This window comes from Aspergillus mulundensis (assembly GCF_003369625.1).
Source record: "Aspergillus mulundensis strain DSM 5745 chromosome Unknown scaffold_1, whole genome shotgun sequence".
NCBI lineage: Eukaryota > Fungi > Ascomycota > Eurotiomycetes > Eurotiales > Aspergillaceae > Aspergillus > Aspergillus mulundensis.
Genome location: NW_020797889.1, coordinates 3,380,799 through 3,397,547, shown reverse-complemented (window position 1 = coordinate 3,397,547; position 16,749 = coordinate 3,380,799). Strand labels below are relative to the sequence as shown.

General features: G+C 52.0%; 3 protein-coding genes across 3 annotated transcripts; 2 read left to right on the top strand and 1 right to left on the bottom strand.

Annotated features, from left to right (window-relative positions):
- Positions 1–304: 304 nt before the first annotated feature.
- Positions 305–1,027, top strand: DSM5745_02588 (orotate phosphoribosyltransferase; the record flags this gene model as incomplete). Its single annotated transcript, XM_026744604.1, has 1 exon — positions 305–1,027. The coding sequence occupies one exon, from the start codon at positions 305–307 to the stop codon at positions 1,025–1,027; it is 723 nt and encodes a 240-aa protein (XP_026607767.1).
- Positions 1,028–5,371: 4,344 nt separating this feature from the next.
- Positions 5,372–12,846, top strand: ags2 (alpha-1,3-glucan synthase Ags2; the record flags this gene model as incomplete). Its single annotated transcript, XM_026744603.1, has 6 exons — positions 5,372–5,725; positions 5,790–5,965; positions 6,020–11,926; positions 11,976–12,181; positions 12,232–12,742; positions 12,798–12,846. The coding sequence occupies 6 exons, from the start codon at positions 5,372–5,374 to the stop codon at positions 12,844–12,846; spliced, it is 7,203 nt and encodes a 2,400-aa protein (XP_026607766.1).
- Positions 12,847–13,626: 780 nt separating this feature from the next.
- Positions 13,627–16,003, bottom strand: luA (3-isopropylmalate dehydratase LEU1; the record flags this gene model as incomplete). The annotated part of the gene is made up of 2 exons (XM_026744602.1): positions 13,627–15,741; positions 15,797–16,003. The coding sequence occupies 2 exons, from the start codon at positions 16,001–16,003 to the stop codon at positions 13,627–13,629; spliced, it is 2,322 nt and encodes a 773-aa protein (XP_026607765.1).
- Positions 16,004–16,749: the final 746 nt, after the last annotated feature.

Below are 16,749 nucleotides of genomic sequence, written 5' to 3'. Positions count from 1 at the left end.
CAATTGAAATGAAACAAGAATGATTCTTCCCCAGAAGCACAGTGCGGAGAGACAGAAAAGAGAAGAAGAAAAGGGCGGAGGATGGGGACTTGAGACAAAAAGCTCGGAGGACTCCGCCCCTCGTCGAGTGGGAAAGCCCACTCCGCCCCTCCAGATGGATCGGCCAGAAAAAAAAATACATGGGGAATTCTCATCCTCTTCTCTATCTTGCTAGCAATTGAATAAAATTGATTTTTCTGTATTCCTCAATCTCTCGGGCGCATAAACCAATCTCTACGACTATCCCTAAAAAAAATAATATAAAATGTCTGCCGCCCCTGAGCAAAAAGCAGCCCTGCTGCCCCTCCTCATCTCCAACAAAGTCCTCTCCTTTGGCAGCTACACCCTCAAATCCGGCCGTGAATCGCCCTACTTCTTCACCTCGTCCCTCCTGCACACTGCGCCCCTCCTCCGCGCCACCTCCGCCGCCTACGCCAGCGTCCTCTCCTCCCCTCCCTTCGTCAGCACGGAAAACGGCACAACCACCCCAAACTTCGACATCATTTTCGGCCCCGCATACAAGGGCATCCCGATCTGCGCGGCCGTCGTCAACGAGCTCGCGGTCCGCGACTCCCTCGCTGCCAAGCCCCAAGGCACCTGGGACAACGTCAGCTACTCGTTCAACCGCAAGGAAGCCAAGGACCACGGCGAGGGCGGGAACATCGTGGGTGCGCCGCTGAAGGGCAAGCGGGTTGTTATTGTGGACGATGTGATTACGGCGGGGACTGCGCTGCGCGAGGCCGTGTCGATCATTGAGAAGGAGGGCGGTATCGTTTCTGGTGTTGTTGTTCTGCTGGATCGCGAGGAGCGCGTTAGCGAGAGTGAGGCAAAGAGTGCGGTTGGTTGTGCCCAGCGGGATCTTGGGGAGAAGGTTCCTGTGCGCGCGGTTATTGGGCTGCATGACTTGATTGAGAAGCTGGGTGGTGAGATTGGGGAAAAGGAGGTTGAGCGGTTGAAGGATTACCGGGCGCGTTATGGCGCTGAGTAGGGTAGTCTCATGGATTTTTTGAAGGGGGTTAGATGGATGATTGAGTTATGAATACAAATGAATGATTGCTACCTTGATGATCCGCTTCGTAGTCTTAAGCTGCTGTCTACGGCCGCTTCCCGACCGAAGACGGCGAAACCTCGTAGATTACCGCTCCCATCCTGGGAGATTATAGATTTAGTTGTACACGCTTTATTATATCAACTGTGCCAAATGGCTGAGGTTATTTATAGGGTCTTCCTAGAGGGGCGCGGCCTGACTGACCCTCGCGAAGATATATATTTGTCCGCGTCTACATGCTCGGGCTTTTTTGGGGAGAGGCTTTAGAGGAAATTTATATTGAAAAACGTTCAATTTATGATTGACTACGGGATTAAGAGAATATAAACTCGAGACGCCTTCGGGGCCTGAATAGAGCCCCAAATCCTACAGAAGTACGTACTTGTCGTGGTCCAGGAGGTTGATATCCTCGGCTGACTCGCAAGTTCCTAAATGCCGGATATAACCCCTGGACTTCACAGCAACCTTACCAGCATGCGTCCAGAGCTCGAGACTCTCACCCTGTTTCTACGGCCGAGGCACGAAATCATGTTTGGAGATACGTACGTCGTCGATCTGCGGCCGGTATGCTCTGCTCCTTTCAAAGGCTCAAAATCAATGTTTGGCATACCAGATCAGACCACACAGATAAAAAGGCTCGGCTATTGGTGAGATCCCGTCGCGGAATTCAGAGGAAGGGCGGTGACCGCTCTAATAGTGCGTTTCAGAGCTGGCATGGCAGCCTCGAGCTTCCGTCAACGCATTCGTAGTGGCCACTGACCGGTTCTTTGGACATTTTATCGCCAATCATGGAGTACTTTCCGAGCTCTGATATCCTTCAAGGCGTAGGCTGCCTGGTCGAAAGCTGATATCGAAGTGACATTTGTGGCCAGAATATCCTGCCGCTTGCGTTTGGTCTTCTGCGGCCACCGATGCGGTATAAGAACAAATTCTCGAAGCGCGACTGCCGGCCTATGCTAGTTGGCCTGTTTTGGATATATCTGTTTGCATGGTGCAGCGGATCAGTGTGGCTTTTTGACGAACACCTAATTTAGGACGCTTGGAAGACCGGTGAGTAGATTTCCATGATAAAATGATATTCCAGAGGCGGAATGTGTCACCGGTAGCTCTTTTGTGGAATTAAGGCTGAAGGAACGCGGCATCGACGAGGAAATGGCAGCAAGGTATGTCGACGAGCGTATATAGCCACGAGCAGCCTGTCAAGCTAGAGCTTTGTACTTAGACACGGCATACAGTTGAGTACGCTCTTATTCATATGTAGCCCTCGATGTCCGTGCTCGAAGATTGCCGCCGCAGTTGCGACGGTTCGCAGACTCCCAACACGATTTCGGAGCCAAGATCTCGCAGCGGATTGCTTAATGTGATACGTATCGGCGGTGCGTTGACGTATAACAGGTCAGATGTGCAGATACCACAGTATCTATGCGTCTGATACGTAGATGCAGCTAATGTTGCCATGCACATAGAACAGAGCTGCCGCCACTGCACACTGAATAATCTAGTTGTTCTCAAAAGGCTGAAAGGTGGGGATGAGCGCGACCCAGGGTCTTCAGCTCGGGATAAACTTCCTTTGCAGGATCTGCAGTAGCAACCGCGTTAATGTCTGCTTCGGCACCGTGATGTAGCGGGTCTGACGGCGTCTGCCGCGCCAGATCAGTGTAGTTTGTTTTTTTGTTCTGATCAAAGCACCAAGAGGGTCACCATGCTTGCTTACACACCGCATGAAGATTTTATGGAATATAGCAAAGTACTGTGTTTACCTACCGAAGACAAGTTGTCAACGATACGGTTGATCGAGCTCTTTGAAGTCAACTTCGGGTGACGTGCACATAGATATCTGCGCCTGGCGTAAGCAGTTCCGCTCGCTGGGACTCATGCCCGAGCGTTCCTTTTTTCAGACGCCGTTCATGTATTCGTGAACGTTCTAGGTGTGCTTGGATACTATTTCCAGGCATCAGTGGCCATATCCAGCTGCGAGATGACCAAGCAAGTAGACCTTGAAAAGGACTCGGGCATTCTGCAGTGTTGAGACTTTAGCTTGCCTTGCCCAGATCTAAGAGAGACTAAGGGCAGCATCCTGAGCATTCATGATGAAAATGCGTGCATCAAGTCTTCGAAAGCGAAAAGTGCCGAGTGTTGATGGGCCGATGGTCAAATTTTCTGGTTTTTCGAGGAATTCTGGTGGCACCACAAGATAAGACGTGGCTAGTAAAGAAGTAAATCATAATCCCAGTTAGCAGTAAGCCCGATCCTATTGCTCGGTCTTGGACTTTGACAGCGATCATCCGAAGGGACATCAAGGGCGAGGGGACGGAGTGTTGTGGTCTCTCGGAGCCCACCCGAGTCCCGTGACCCACAACGAACCGGTTTGTGGTGGGACACGCTAGTTCCAGGTCATCCAATCAAAAATCAGAAAGCCCAATTAAGCTGTCGCTAGTCTGGATCTATGTCTTGGCATCAACACTCTGACGAGTCATGCCAACTATGGAAAGATTGACTGTCGTGGCTTTCGCATTGCATAACCGCGCTTCTATGAGAATATTTGTAGATAAGAAACTCGGTGCGGTGAGAGTAAGGTCAAGAGCTTGCCAAGCCAAGTGTTTAGAAAGCAAAATTAGGTGAGATTGATATTGAAGACCGTACCCCCTGTTTCACCTTGAACAGATGGCAGGAGGAAACACCACAAGTTAGTGATACAGATTGCTAAGTGATAAGCCTCTCCAAAGCTCGCTGAGTCTTCATGCATGTGCATCCGTAGTAAGTGTAAAAGAGCTTTGGGCATCAGAAGCTGGGAGGTTGGAGCGTCATTGAATCGCTCGAGGTCGTCAGGCCCGAAGCCAGCATGAATCAGATATGAGACATCGAGTCGAGCAAATAGGGTTGTACTTCTCATATCCTGATATCCCTATCGACCTTGCAGCAAGGGGGCAGCTTTAGGGTTCACCTTGGCTTGGCATGCTGTACCGTGATGTATCCCGCGTAACAAAATGTACTTGGCGGTACCCGGCGATACTTCGGTGACCGACCTATATTTGCCATCAGCATGCGACGGTTGTCAACTTGTCATGGCTGCTGTCAGATACCGGCTTATGATCAAGCTAAAAGAGTCAGTATAAGCGCATTGCACGCTGACAGGGGTTCCTGACCCTGATGATTGTTTGGCCCTGAAATACTGCAAGACATGGGCTTTGATAAGTAGATATTTAGACATAACTATATTAAGACGACGAAGATAAGCAAAAGGTTAGTCATTTAGGATATTTCAGCCTCAACTACGATATCTAGGCCTAGCCCGTATATTCCTTGGTACGTACTCTTGTGCTTTAGAAAGTAATTGAAGGGAGGAATGGCAGCGTGTAACATACCACCATATCTACGCAAGCTAATACATGCTACGGCTTCTTGAGCAAGCTTCATGGGTTTATCGAGGACGGCTCTCAAGCCCCAATGCTATATGGAGATAGCGTAGAGCGTGCTTGATATCTTTAATTTCATCGCAGCTCTATATGTATTGGTATTACCAGACCCACTGGTCACAGTACATGATTTCCCGCTTGTCTGCCGCGCCAACTGACTTGCATGCATCTCATCGCTTCGTGTCCCTTCGACAGCTTCCCCTTCCTCCGCTGAATTTTTCTTGATACCATGTCCAAATGGAGCTCTCACGTCTCTTTTCTTCAGCTCGCCACTGGCAGCCGAGTCAGCATGGAGGGATCGGTGGCCCGCCAGCAAAGGGACCTGTGTTCCCACAGCTGGGCCCAGCAGAGTCTCCATCTGGCCTACCTTATCTGTCTTGTAAGCCATCAATTGGGCTTGTACTCTACGGTAGTACTGATAGGTTAGAAAAGATCTCCGTTTCTTTTCCTCCTTCGAGACGCCATGGATCCTCGCTGACCCTCCTTCCTGTCAGTATACCGGTATACCGCAACTAATAATGCTTTCTCCCGGCCTATAGATTGCGTTTCTTCCTGCAGCTCTTCGGACATATTCTCGGGCATATGGCTTTCTTCTTCCGTTCTCTTCCCTCCAGTCTCTTCTTATTCCCCCGTTGCCGCTGCCACAACTTTGCTTCGAAGCTTTCTACCTTGCTCTTTCTTGACCAGTGCCCATCCCTTCGCCATATCCTAGGAATTGCGAAAGAGAGAACTTTGAGTGAGGGCGATTGGTTGAATTGGCTCAGAGAACTTCTTGAGCTGGACTCTTGTTCGTCTTTGACCTCGTGCACACTTGTTGGGACCTGGAACACATGTCGGCTATCTGAGAACATTCTCTAGACCATCGACCATGAAGTGGGAGGCTTCTAGCTCATTACTTGCGCTGCTTGCGGCAACCGCGGCAGGCTGGCCTTACGAAGAGTCCTTAGTTGACTACAACCTCAACGTGAACAAAAATGCTGCCAGCCCAGCAGACTATTCCGCCCCAGAATGGCGAAACCACAAGTATACGCCTTCGCCAGAGAACTGGAGGTTTCCGTTTTATACCCTGTTCTTGGACCGATTCGTCAACGGCGATCCTACGAATGATAACATAAACGGAACTGTCTTTGAACATGATCTACACTCAAACCAAATGCGACATGGTGGTGACGCACAAGGCTTGGTGGATACCCTCGACTACCTTCAGGGAATGGGGATCAAGGTTTGACCTTTCTCTTCTTTCCAAGTTCTCGCCCGATTCCCATGCTAACCGTTTTTTCGTTTAGGGAATCTACCTCGCAGGTACAATCCTCATGAACCAACCTTGGGGAGCAGATGGTTACTCGATCTTGGATACCACGCTGCTGGATCAGCACTTCGGCACCATTCAGACATGGAGAAACGCGATTAACGAGATTCACAAGCGTGGAATGTACGTCTTATTTGACAACACTATCGCAACGTAAGTTTTCCGGATTAGCCGAATTAGAGTCAGCGAATGCTAACAATCTTCAAGAATGGGAGATCTGATCGGTTTCAAAGGCTACTTGAATGAGACCACCCCGTTTTCCGTCCATGAGCACAAAGCTCTCTGGAAATCTGAGCGCCATTATGTTGATTTCGATATTGGCAACACGTACAACGAAACTTGCGAATATCCCCGATTCTGGAATGAAACTGGCTGGCCAGTTGACAAGGATGTTCGTGACCAGTTGCAGGGTTGCTACGATAGCGATTTCGATCAATATGGTGACAGAGAGGCCTTCGGTGTATATCCAGACTGGCAGCGCCAGCTGGCCAAATTCGCATCAGTTCAAGACCGCCTCCGTGAATGGAACCCTAGTGTCCGAGAAAGGTTGATTAGGCACTCCTGTATGATCATCAAAGCACTGGATATCGATGGTTTCCGCTATGACAAAGCCACTCAATCCACCGTGGACGCCCTTGGAGACATGTCGAGTGCTTATCGTGAGTGTGCTCGCGAGGTTGGCAAGACGAACTTCTTCCTCCCCGGTGAGATTACTGGTGGAAACAACTTCGGTTCGATCTATCTAGGGCGTGGTCGACAGCCCAACCAATATCCTGACTCCGCGATGGATTCAATGGCTATGAACAACGAGTCTAGACATCAGTATTTTCTTCGTGAGGACGGCCTACAAGCACTCGATAGTGCTGCCTTCCACTACTCGGTTTACCGATCTCTTACCCGATTTCTCGGCCTCGACGGAAATCTCGCGGCGGGTTACGATACGCCTGTTGACTGGACCGACGCCTGGAACTTGATGGTGATGACCAACGATATGATCAACGCAAATACCGGTGAATTTGATCCTCGACACATGTATGGAGCTACAAATCAGGATGTTTTCCGTTGGCCAGCCATTGACCAGGGTATTGAACGCCAACTTCTAGCAATGTTTATTACTACCCTGCACCTCCCTGGTATTCCAATATTGTTATGGGGCGAAGAGCAAGGTTTTTATATATTGGACGCCACCGCAGATAACTATGTCTACGGCCGTCAGGCAATGTCTCCAGCTACAGCATGGAAGACCCATGGCTGCTTCCAATTGACAGCGGACCAATATAACAACTGGCCCATCACCAAAGGGCGTGAAGGCTGTCATGACGACACCGTGACCTACGACCATCGCGATCCATCCCATCCTCTGCGGAATATTGTCAAACACATGTATCAGCTGCGACAAGACTATCAAGTCTTGAATGACGGATATTCTGTCCAGAAGCTATCCAATCAAACACGTCAAGTCTTCTATCCCGGCTCAAACGGCACAGCTACGGAAACCGGAATGTGGTCTATACTGAGAGACTCGGTATACAGGATTCAGAAGCTTGACAACGAGCAGCCGGTCTGGCTTGTATACCAGAATGATAACAAAACGGTGGATTACAAATTCAATTGCAAGGACAATGACACGGCTCTGATATCGCCCTTTGACACGAAAACGACCGTTGTCAATCTGTTCTACCCGCACGATGAATATGAGTTGGAGGACGGCCCCAAGAAGCTCCGGCTCAATGGTTCAAACGAGTTCAATGGATGTCTTGATAGCATCAAATTGAAGCCATTCGAATTCAAGGCTTTCGTCCCGAAGGCACAGTTTGTTAAACCTGGACCCATGATTACCAGAATCACCCCTGGACATGATCAACCAGTTATTTCCAAGGTCGGAGCCAGCGAGGCCGAAGACATCGATGTGAGCATTTACTTCAACACGGAGATGGACTGTGACTCTGTCACAAAGGCCATCAAACTGCGGTCCACGACAGAGGCTGGTAAGACAGCTTCTATTGACAAAAACAGCGTGGATTGCAAGAAGGTCGACGCAAGCAAGACGCAGTGGACTGCCCAGCTTCCCAGCACCTGGGTCTGGACGTCAAAGCTGACCGGTGTTTACAACGGAATCCATCGCCTGACCATCACCAACGCCACCAGCGAAGACGGTGACTCGACAGAGGCTGTTGACCACTTCCTCCTCCGCGTTGGCCAGATAGACAACCCAATGATCTCCACTGCAGCCAACTACTCCGTCGATCTCCTCCACCAGCACGACAATGGGACACTTTTTGTTCGACACAAAGCCGCTGGCGCTGACAAGTACCGGTATTCCACCAACTGGGGTAGCACCTTCTCTGACTGGCGCGAGTACAAAGGTGGCGACGATATGATTGAAGAGCTTCCTTGGTCCGGAACTGATAAACAAAAGTGGAATGGAAAGCACGTCCGCGTCGAGTACTGGAGCAAGTTGACCGGTAGCAGCAGCTATGCCCAAGAAGGGGACTACGGTATAAGCCGCCAAAGGCGCTTCCCTCATCTTTTTTTCAATGGACCTTACAACCAGTACGGATACGATGCCGGTTTGGACAACGAGGTGAAGCAGGACAGCGACGGGTATTGGAAGTATCGACTTCGAGTGGAGTTCCCAGCCCAGGGGCAATTCAACGTTTGGGGTATGAACCCAGATGGAGAGCCCGACCAAAGCTTTGTGTATGGTGACCTTGATTCTGACGGCGTCCTGGATCGCATGCCTCCGTCCTCTCTGAGCGACCTATCAATTAACGTCACCCGAAAGCCCCCGTCATCTCACCTGTCATGGGACCTCTGGGTGGATGACGGTACCATGAGCATCAACTTCCAACCGGCAGGATCACGTACCATCCAGATGGCTGTTTATTTCTTGCTTTGGTTCGTGCCGCTAGTGACAGCTATCGCATGCGTATATGCTTTCATGAAGTCATTTTACCAGGTCAAATTCAATCAAATCGGAATCAGCCAAAAGAAGTCTTTGTTTGGTTTCTTCCCTGCCGGGAAGTCTTCACGGAATCCTCTAATGCGCCTTGCCAACAAGTCGGGATTCCTTCAAAGCACGCCTGCATTCGGAGCAGGATCTTCACATCGGCGCAGTGTTCTCATCGCCACGATGGAGTATGACATTGAAGACTGGGGCATTAAGATCAAAATTGGCGGTCTCGGAGTCATGGCACAACTCATGGGAAAGAACCTTGGTCATCAAGATTTGATTTGGGTTGTCCCCTGCGTCGGAGGCGTGGACTACCCAGAGGATCAGCCGGGCGAGCCAATGTTTGTTAAAGTCCTTGGGAATATCTACGAAGTCAAGGTCCAATACCATGTCTTGAACAATATTACCTACGTTCTCCTCGATGCTCCGGTCTTCCGTCAACAGTCCAAGGCTGAACCCTACCCAGCTCGGATGGACGACCTTGACAGCGCAATTTATTATTCCGCCTGGAATCAATGCATTGCCGAAACCATCAAGCGTTTTCCGATCGACCTATATCACATAAACGATTATCACGGTTCCATTGCTCCGCTCTATCTTCTTCCTCAAACAATTCCAGTGTGTCTATCACTCCACAATGCGGAATTCCAAGGCCTGTGGCCCATGCGGACGCAAAAAGAAAGGGATGAGGTATGCTCTGTGTTCAATCTTGATGTCGATATTGCTAGGCGTTATGTCCAGTTCGGAGAAGTCTTCAACATGCTTCATGCCGGTGCAAGCTATCTTCGCGTCCATCAACAAGGTTTTGGTGCAGTTGGAGTCTCCAGAAAGTATGGTAAACGCTCTTATGCCCGTTATCCGATCTTTTGGGGCCTCAAGAAAGTTGGAAATCTTCCAAATCCTGATCCCTCCGACACAGCCGAATGGAACAAGGAGCTGCCCAAGGATAACGAAGTCCAGGTCGACGCGAACTACGAGGCAAGCAGAGCTGAACTGAAACGGCAAGCCCAAGAATGGGCCGGTTTGGAGCAGAACCCCAACGCTGACCTTATGGTCTTTGTTGGGCGATGGTCAATGCAGAAAGGAGTCGATTTGATAGCCGATGTAATGCCTGCTGTTCTGGAGTCCCGGCCAAACGTTCAATTAATCTGCATTGGCCCAGTCATTGACCTCTACGGAAAGTTCGCCGCCTTGAAGCTTGACCGGATGATGAGACTTTATCCCGGACGCGTGTTCTCGAAGCCCGAGTTCACGGCACTTCCTCCATATATATTTTCTGGAGCAGAGTTCGCTTTGATTCCATCCCGTGACGAACCGTTTGGATTGGTTGCCGTTGAATTCGGCCGCAAGGGAGCTCTCGGTATTGGTGCGCGTGTTGGTGGCCTTGGTCAGATGCCAGGCTGGTGGTATAATGTTGAATCCACAACCACTGCTCACCTACTCCATCAATTCAAACTGGCTATCGGAAGTGCATTGAACTCGAAACCGTCGGTTCGGGCGAAGATGCGTGCAAGGTCAGCGAAGCAACGATTCCCCGTGGCCCAATGGGTTGAAGACCTCGAAATTCTCCAGTCAACGGCGATGCGAATTCACAGCAAGGGCTTGGCCAAGTCAAACGTTCAGCCCTACAACTCTGGAAGCAACACCCCCCTCGGCATGATGACACCCCCGATTGCGTCGACTGGCACCGTCACCCCAACTGGAATCCAGACACCCCCTCTCGTCCATTCACGAACAGGAAGCTACTCCAACGTCAACCGTCTGAGTGCCTATGGACCCCAACAGCGTAACACGATCGTCTACAGTAGGGACCCAAGCCCAGGCGGCGATGACCAGCCCAGATCCGGCCTGTCTCTTGGTGTGAGAGCTGGACCCGGCCATATCATGCGTCGTGGACGCCGCAGGTTGAGAAGAAATAGCCAGGCTGGGATGGAGGGAGTTGCCACCATGACGGAGGAAAGCAGTGATGACGATATCATCCCAAGTTTCTATGGAGAAGAGGAGTACACGCTTACGCCTGAGCAAGCCGAGGAGGTTCGACGAGCGGAGGCGGCTCCCCAGGAAGAGCAGACCCATGGCTCACTCAGGGGCTTCTTCTCTCGCAGGCACTCGAGCCAGAGCTCGATCCTATCTCAGACCGTTCTGTCTCCGGCCAGTTCAACAACGTTTGACGGTGACGAGACCCTCGTGCCGCCTACACCGCGCTTTACAGAGCCAGGGAACCGTCTCAGCAGCGCCTCTGTCCTCTCAGTTGACTCCATCATCGGCGAGAAGAAAGATTACAAGTTGCAGAAGGTCGACCCTACGTTCACGGATAGCACTGGCGAGTTCTACAAGGCGTTCGAGGCGAAGCTCGAAAAGCTCAATGGTTCCAACTCTGTTTCTCAGCTCTGTATCGAAGAATACCTGGAAAAAAGCGAGAAGAAGTGGTTTGACAGATTCCGTAATGCACGACTCGGCCGCAACCACTCTCCGATCCGTACCAAATTCGAGGGCTCTTCACCCATGGCAGTCATCTCAAACGACGAAGTCGATTCACGGGAAAGTGGAAGCTCGCTTCCTAGGAGACCGGACGAGTATGGTCTTGGGAACGACTACGTTCCTCCCTATGGACTCAGGAAGTGGATGCAAGTCCGGGTTTTCGACTGGCCCATTTACTCGTTCATTCTTGGTCTGGGACAGATCATTGCTGCGAACTCCTACCAAATCACTCTGTTGACTGGAGAAATCGGACAGCGGCCTGAGAAGCTTTATGGAATCGCGACTGTTTACCTTGTGAGCTCAATTGTCTGGTGGTTCCTCTTCCGCTTCTGCAGATCGGTCGTCGTGCTGTCCCTGCCTTGGCTCTTCTATGGCTTTGCCTTTGTCCTGATTGGCGTTGCCCATTACGAGAGCGATGGGTTCGCGCGCGCTTGGATTCAGAACGTTGGTGCTGGTGTTTACGCCGCTGCATCGGCCAGTGGCTCATTGTTCTTTGCCCTCAATTTCGGAGACGAAAGCGGCGCCCCCGTTAAGGACTGGGTGTGGCGTGCATGCATTATCCAGGGTACCCAGCAAGCATACATCATCGGTCTCTGGTACTGGGGAACGTCCATCTCGCAAGCAGTCACCAGGGGTGTCCCTAATGTCCAAGCTCATATCACGGAGACATGGAGAATGACGTACGTATCTTCTATCCTCATTTAGCATGTTCTTGCTAACCCCTTCCAGTGCCATCTGTCTGCCGATAGCAGTCTTCCTCTGGGTCCTTGGCCTCCTCGTCTTCCTCGGCCTGCCAAACTACTATCGCCAGACACCCGGAAAGGTCCCATCCTTCTACCAATCCGTCTGTCGCCGCAAGATCATCCTTTGGAACTTTGTCGTGGTCATCCTGCAGAACTTCTTCCTCAGTGCCCCTTACGGCCGAAACTGGAGCTGTAAGTCATAAACCCTCAGTGCCCTAGTTTGTATTAACAGCTGGATACAGTCCTCTGGAGCTCCGTCCACGCCGAAGCATGGCAAATCGGCCTATTAGTAGTCGCCTTCTTCGGCGTCGCCTGGGTCCTCATCCTCTTCATCTTCGGCCGGCTCTCCAAATCCCATTCATGGATCCTCCCCGTCTTTGCCTGCGGCCTCGGCGCCCCGCGCTGGGCCCAGATCTGGTGGGGTGTCTCAGGAATGGGCCTGTACCTCCCCTGGGCAGGAAGCTACACCTCCGGCGCCCTAGTATCGCGCTCTCTCTGGCTATGGCTAGGCATCCTTGACTCCCTGCAAGGATTAGGCTTCGGCATGATCCTGCTGCAGACTCTTACGCGAATGCATATCTGTTTCACGCTGCTTGCTAGCCAGGTACTTGGCTCTATAGCCACGATCTGCGCGAGGGGTTTCGGGCCCAATAATATCGGGCCAGGGCCAATTTCGCCTGATGTTACGGACGGGGCGGGCGCTGTTGCGAATGCGTGGTTTTGGATTGCGTTGTTCTTCCAACTGTTGATCTGGTTTGTTTTCTTGCCCCTGCTTGGAGTTTGGGTCTCGGCTAACGGTTTGGTCCAGTGCTGGGTTCCTCAGGTTCTTCCGGAAAGAGCAGCTAACGAAGCCCTAATTGCATGTCATCTCAACCCTGCCACGCCACGCCAGACAAACATATTCGAGATTCGACTCACCCACCACCCATAACCCTTACCTACCAAAACCGGTGCATACATTGCAATTTCTTGACGATATTGAAACCCGACTACGATATGAGTCGGACATAATGCTAATGATTCGGATGTTAATATGGTCTCTTCTTTTCTCCATGGAACTCTGACTGAAACTAATTTTGTGCCCTCACCGATATATATGTGCGAAATGGGGGCTGGAAGAGATGTATTTAGTGGCTTTTTTGTTCTTACTATTTGGATTTCTTTTGGTTACTGATTGTTATGTCGGATGAAAATGTGCTTAATGAATGTGATTTGGCTTTTGACTGAGCTTCCGATCTCCCTTTTGTTGCCTGAGGTGGAATGGAAAAGATACTTGCCAAAGCTAAGTTGGTTCTTAAAATACTAATGGCATTCAAAGCCGTTGAACACTCGGGACGAGACGGATTTACTGGAAGTTACATACGTTGACAGTAAGGTAAGGAGAGAGGTAGTCAATCATTCATCAGTCTCATTAATTCTTCGACTGCTATCTGGTATATTGCTGATAGATGGATAGGGTAATAACAAGGTATATGCCCGAAAGCCAAAAGCCCATCCGAATGCTAAAACAACAAGCTTCCAAGCAAAAAAACAGCGTTCTTTTATGCATGCATGCGCCTCAAACAATCGCAGGTCATATCAAGCATGAAAACAGAAAATGGATCATTATAGAGAAAGGGGGGAAGGATGAAAGAAGTCTACCACTCAAGCGGCTCGCCCTTGACATCACCGCGATTCGTCTTCGGCACGGCCGCAGCCTGCACCATGTTCGCGCCGCCGTTGCGGCCACGCTTGAGGTAGGCCTTGCCGTCGAGCCAGGGGGTCTCGAGCGTGCGCTTCTTCTCGAAGGTAGCGATCTTGTTCTCCATTTGGAGGGTGAGACCGATGTCATCGAGGCCGTTGACAAGGCAGTGCTTGCGGAAGGCGTCGACGTCAAAGGAGGCGAGCTTGTTGCCGGCCTCGTCCTTAATCTCCTGGTTGACGAGGTCGATCTCGACCTCGCGGCCGGCGCGAGCCTCCTCGGCGATCTTCTCGAGGGTTGCCTGCTCGGGGATCACGACGGGGAGCATGCCGTTCTTGAAGGTGTTGTTGAAGAAGATGTCTGCGAAGGAGGGAGCAATGATACACTTGATGCCAAAGTCGAGGAGGGCCCAGGGGGCGTGTTCGCGCGAGGAGCCGCAGCCGAAGTTGGGGCCTGTGACGACGAGGATCTTGGAGTTGCGGTAGATGCCCTGGTTCAGGATGAAGCTGGGGTCTTCCTGCCCGTCCTTGTAGCGGAGTTCGTAGAAGAGAGCGGTGCCCAGGCCAGTGCGCTTGATGGTCTTCAGGAACTGCTTGGGGATGATGGCGTCGGTGTCGACGTTGCTGCGGTCCATGGGGGCCGCGATGCCCTTGAGGGTTGTGAACTTGGGGAGGCCGGCGGAGGAGGCAGAGGTGGGGGCGGAGGTGTTGGTGTGGGGTTCGTTGTCAGCGGGTTGGTCGAGGATGTGGTCAAGTTCTTCCTCGGTGTCGACGTCTTCGGCTTCGGGCTTGACGTCGACCTTGGGCTGGACCTTGCCGAGACGGGGGCTCTCGGCGATGTGCTCACGGACGTCGGCGAGCTTGCCGACGATGGCGGCGGTAGCGGCCATGGCGGGGGACATAAGGTGGGTGCGGCCGCCGGCACCTTGGCGGCCCTCGAAGTTGCGGTTGGAGGTGGAGGCGCAACGTTCCTGTGGGGAGAGGATATCGGGGTTCATGCCGAGGCACATGGAGCAACCGGCCTCACGCCACTCGAAACCAGCGTCGACGAAGATCTTGTCAAGACCCTCGGCCTCAGCTTGCTGCTTGACAAGACCAGAGCCGGGGACGACCATAGCACGCTTGATGTTAGAGGCAATCTTCTTGCCGCGCACGACCTTGGCGGCGGCGCGCAGATCCTCAATGCGCGAGTTTGTGCATGAACCAATGAAGACCTTGTCGACGACGACGTCCTTCATGGGCGTTCCGGCAGTCAAGCCCATGTACTCGAGGGCGCGCTTGCAGGCGAGCTTGCGCGCCTCGTCTTCGAAGTCGTCGGGGCCGGGGACAACGCCAGTGATGGGGACGACGTCCTGGGGTGAAGTACCCCACGAGATTGTGGGAACGATGTCCTTGGCATCGATCATGATGGTCTTGTCGAAGACGGCATCCTCGTCAGAGGCCAAGCTAGACCAGTAGCTGACGGCCTTCTTCCACTCGGCGCTGTCGTACTTGGGGGCCAGAGGGCGGCCCTTCAGGTACTCAAAGGTAATCTCGTCTGGTGCGACCATGCCAGCACGGGCGCCACCCTCAATGGACATGTTGCACATGGACATCCGAGCTTCCATGCTCAGCCCGCGGATGACGGAGCCGCAGAACTCAATGACGCTTCCTGTACCACCAGCGGTGCCAATGAGGCCGATGATGTGTAGAACGACGTCCTTCGACGTAACTCCAGCGGGAAGCTCACCGTCGACCTGGACGCGCATGTTTTTGCTGCGTCTGGTAAGGAGAGTCTGTGTGGCGAGGACGTGCTCGACCTCACTGGTACCGATACCAAAGGCGAGAGCACCGAAGGCACCGTGGGTGGAAGTGTGACTGTCACCGCAGACGACGGTTGTACCGGGGAGAGTGAAGCCCTGCTCGGGACCGATAACGTGGACGATACCCTGACGCTTGTCGTCCATTCCAAAGTATGTCAGACCGAAGTCCTTGACGTTCTCTTCGAGGGTGGAGCATTGTAGGCGGGAGTCGTTCTCTTCGATGAATTGGTCGACGTTCTTGAAGTTTTTTCGCGATGAGGTGGGAATGTTCTAGGAGAAGCCTGTCAGTTCCTGCTATGACATAAAGAATCATGGCGAGACCTACGTGGTCAACGGTGACGAGAGTGCAGTCCGGCCTGCGGACTTTTCGGCTCGCATTCTTGAGACCCTCAAAGGCTTGTGGAGAGGTCACTTCGTGAACCAGGTGTCTGTCAATGTAGATGAGAACGGTGCCATCCTCCTGCTCGTTGACAATGTGATGATCGAAGACCTTGTCATACAAGGTCTTGGGCTTGCGGTCAGCGCCAGGCATGATGATGTATGAGAACAGTATAGAACAACGGAGGCAAAAGGGTGGATTAGGTCAAGGAAGCGCAGATAGATAGGAGCAGGGAGTCTCCCAGAAAGAACAAGGAGTCAGATTAGGATGCGTAAGACAAAGAAAGACAGCTCTCCGCCATTTAAGAATCTTCTGAATCGCGATGTCGCTGGCCACAGCATCGAGGGGCTCTGGAATGCCGCCGAGATCGGGGCTGGTCAGAGAGAATGTGCCGCTGCCGATTGGCGGATCTTGGCCCCACTGCCTCCGGTCACCGGGCTTCCTTCGGCCTTTGCCGCTTAGTCACGGAGTTTTCCCTGTGGGCTGAGCCTCGTCCGTGTAATCGGCGCCTTCTGTTTGGTTCGATAGAAAAGTTCATGCAAGGATCTGGTGGCATCATGCAGCGGAGGAGGAATACTCCGACAGATAGCTGTGGAGGTCGGATTGCCGCTTACCACGTTGAACTGCTATAGTCCGTCGCAGTTAAGAGTACGGAGTACGCGGGGTTTCACAGCCATCTGGGGTCCAGTGGATACGGCCAAATGCTTAGGTCTTAGACGTCACTTTCTACTTGCTAACGGGGAAGGACTCCGTATATGCGCCTGCCATTCGCTACGCTTTCATTATTACATACACGCTTTCAACATCTCGACGAATCGTCCACATTACAACACTCGCCTCAAACCAGATATTGCGAAAGAGTTTGCAGGCCCTTGACATGCTTACAAACCGCAGCCCAA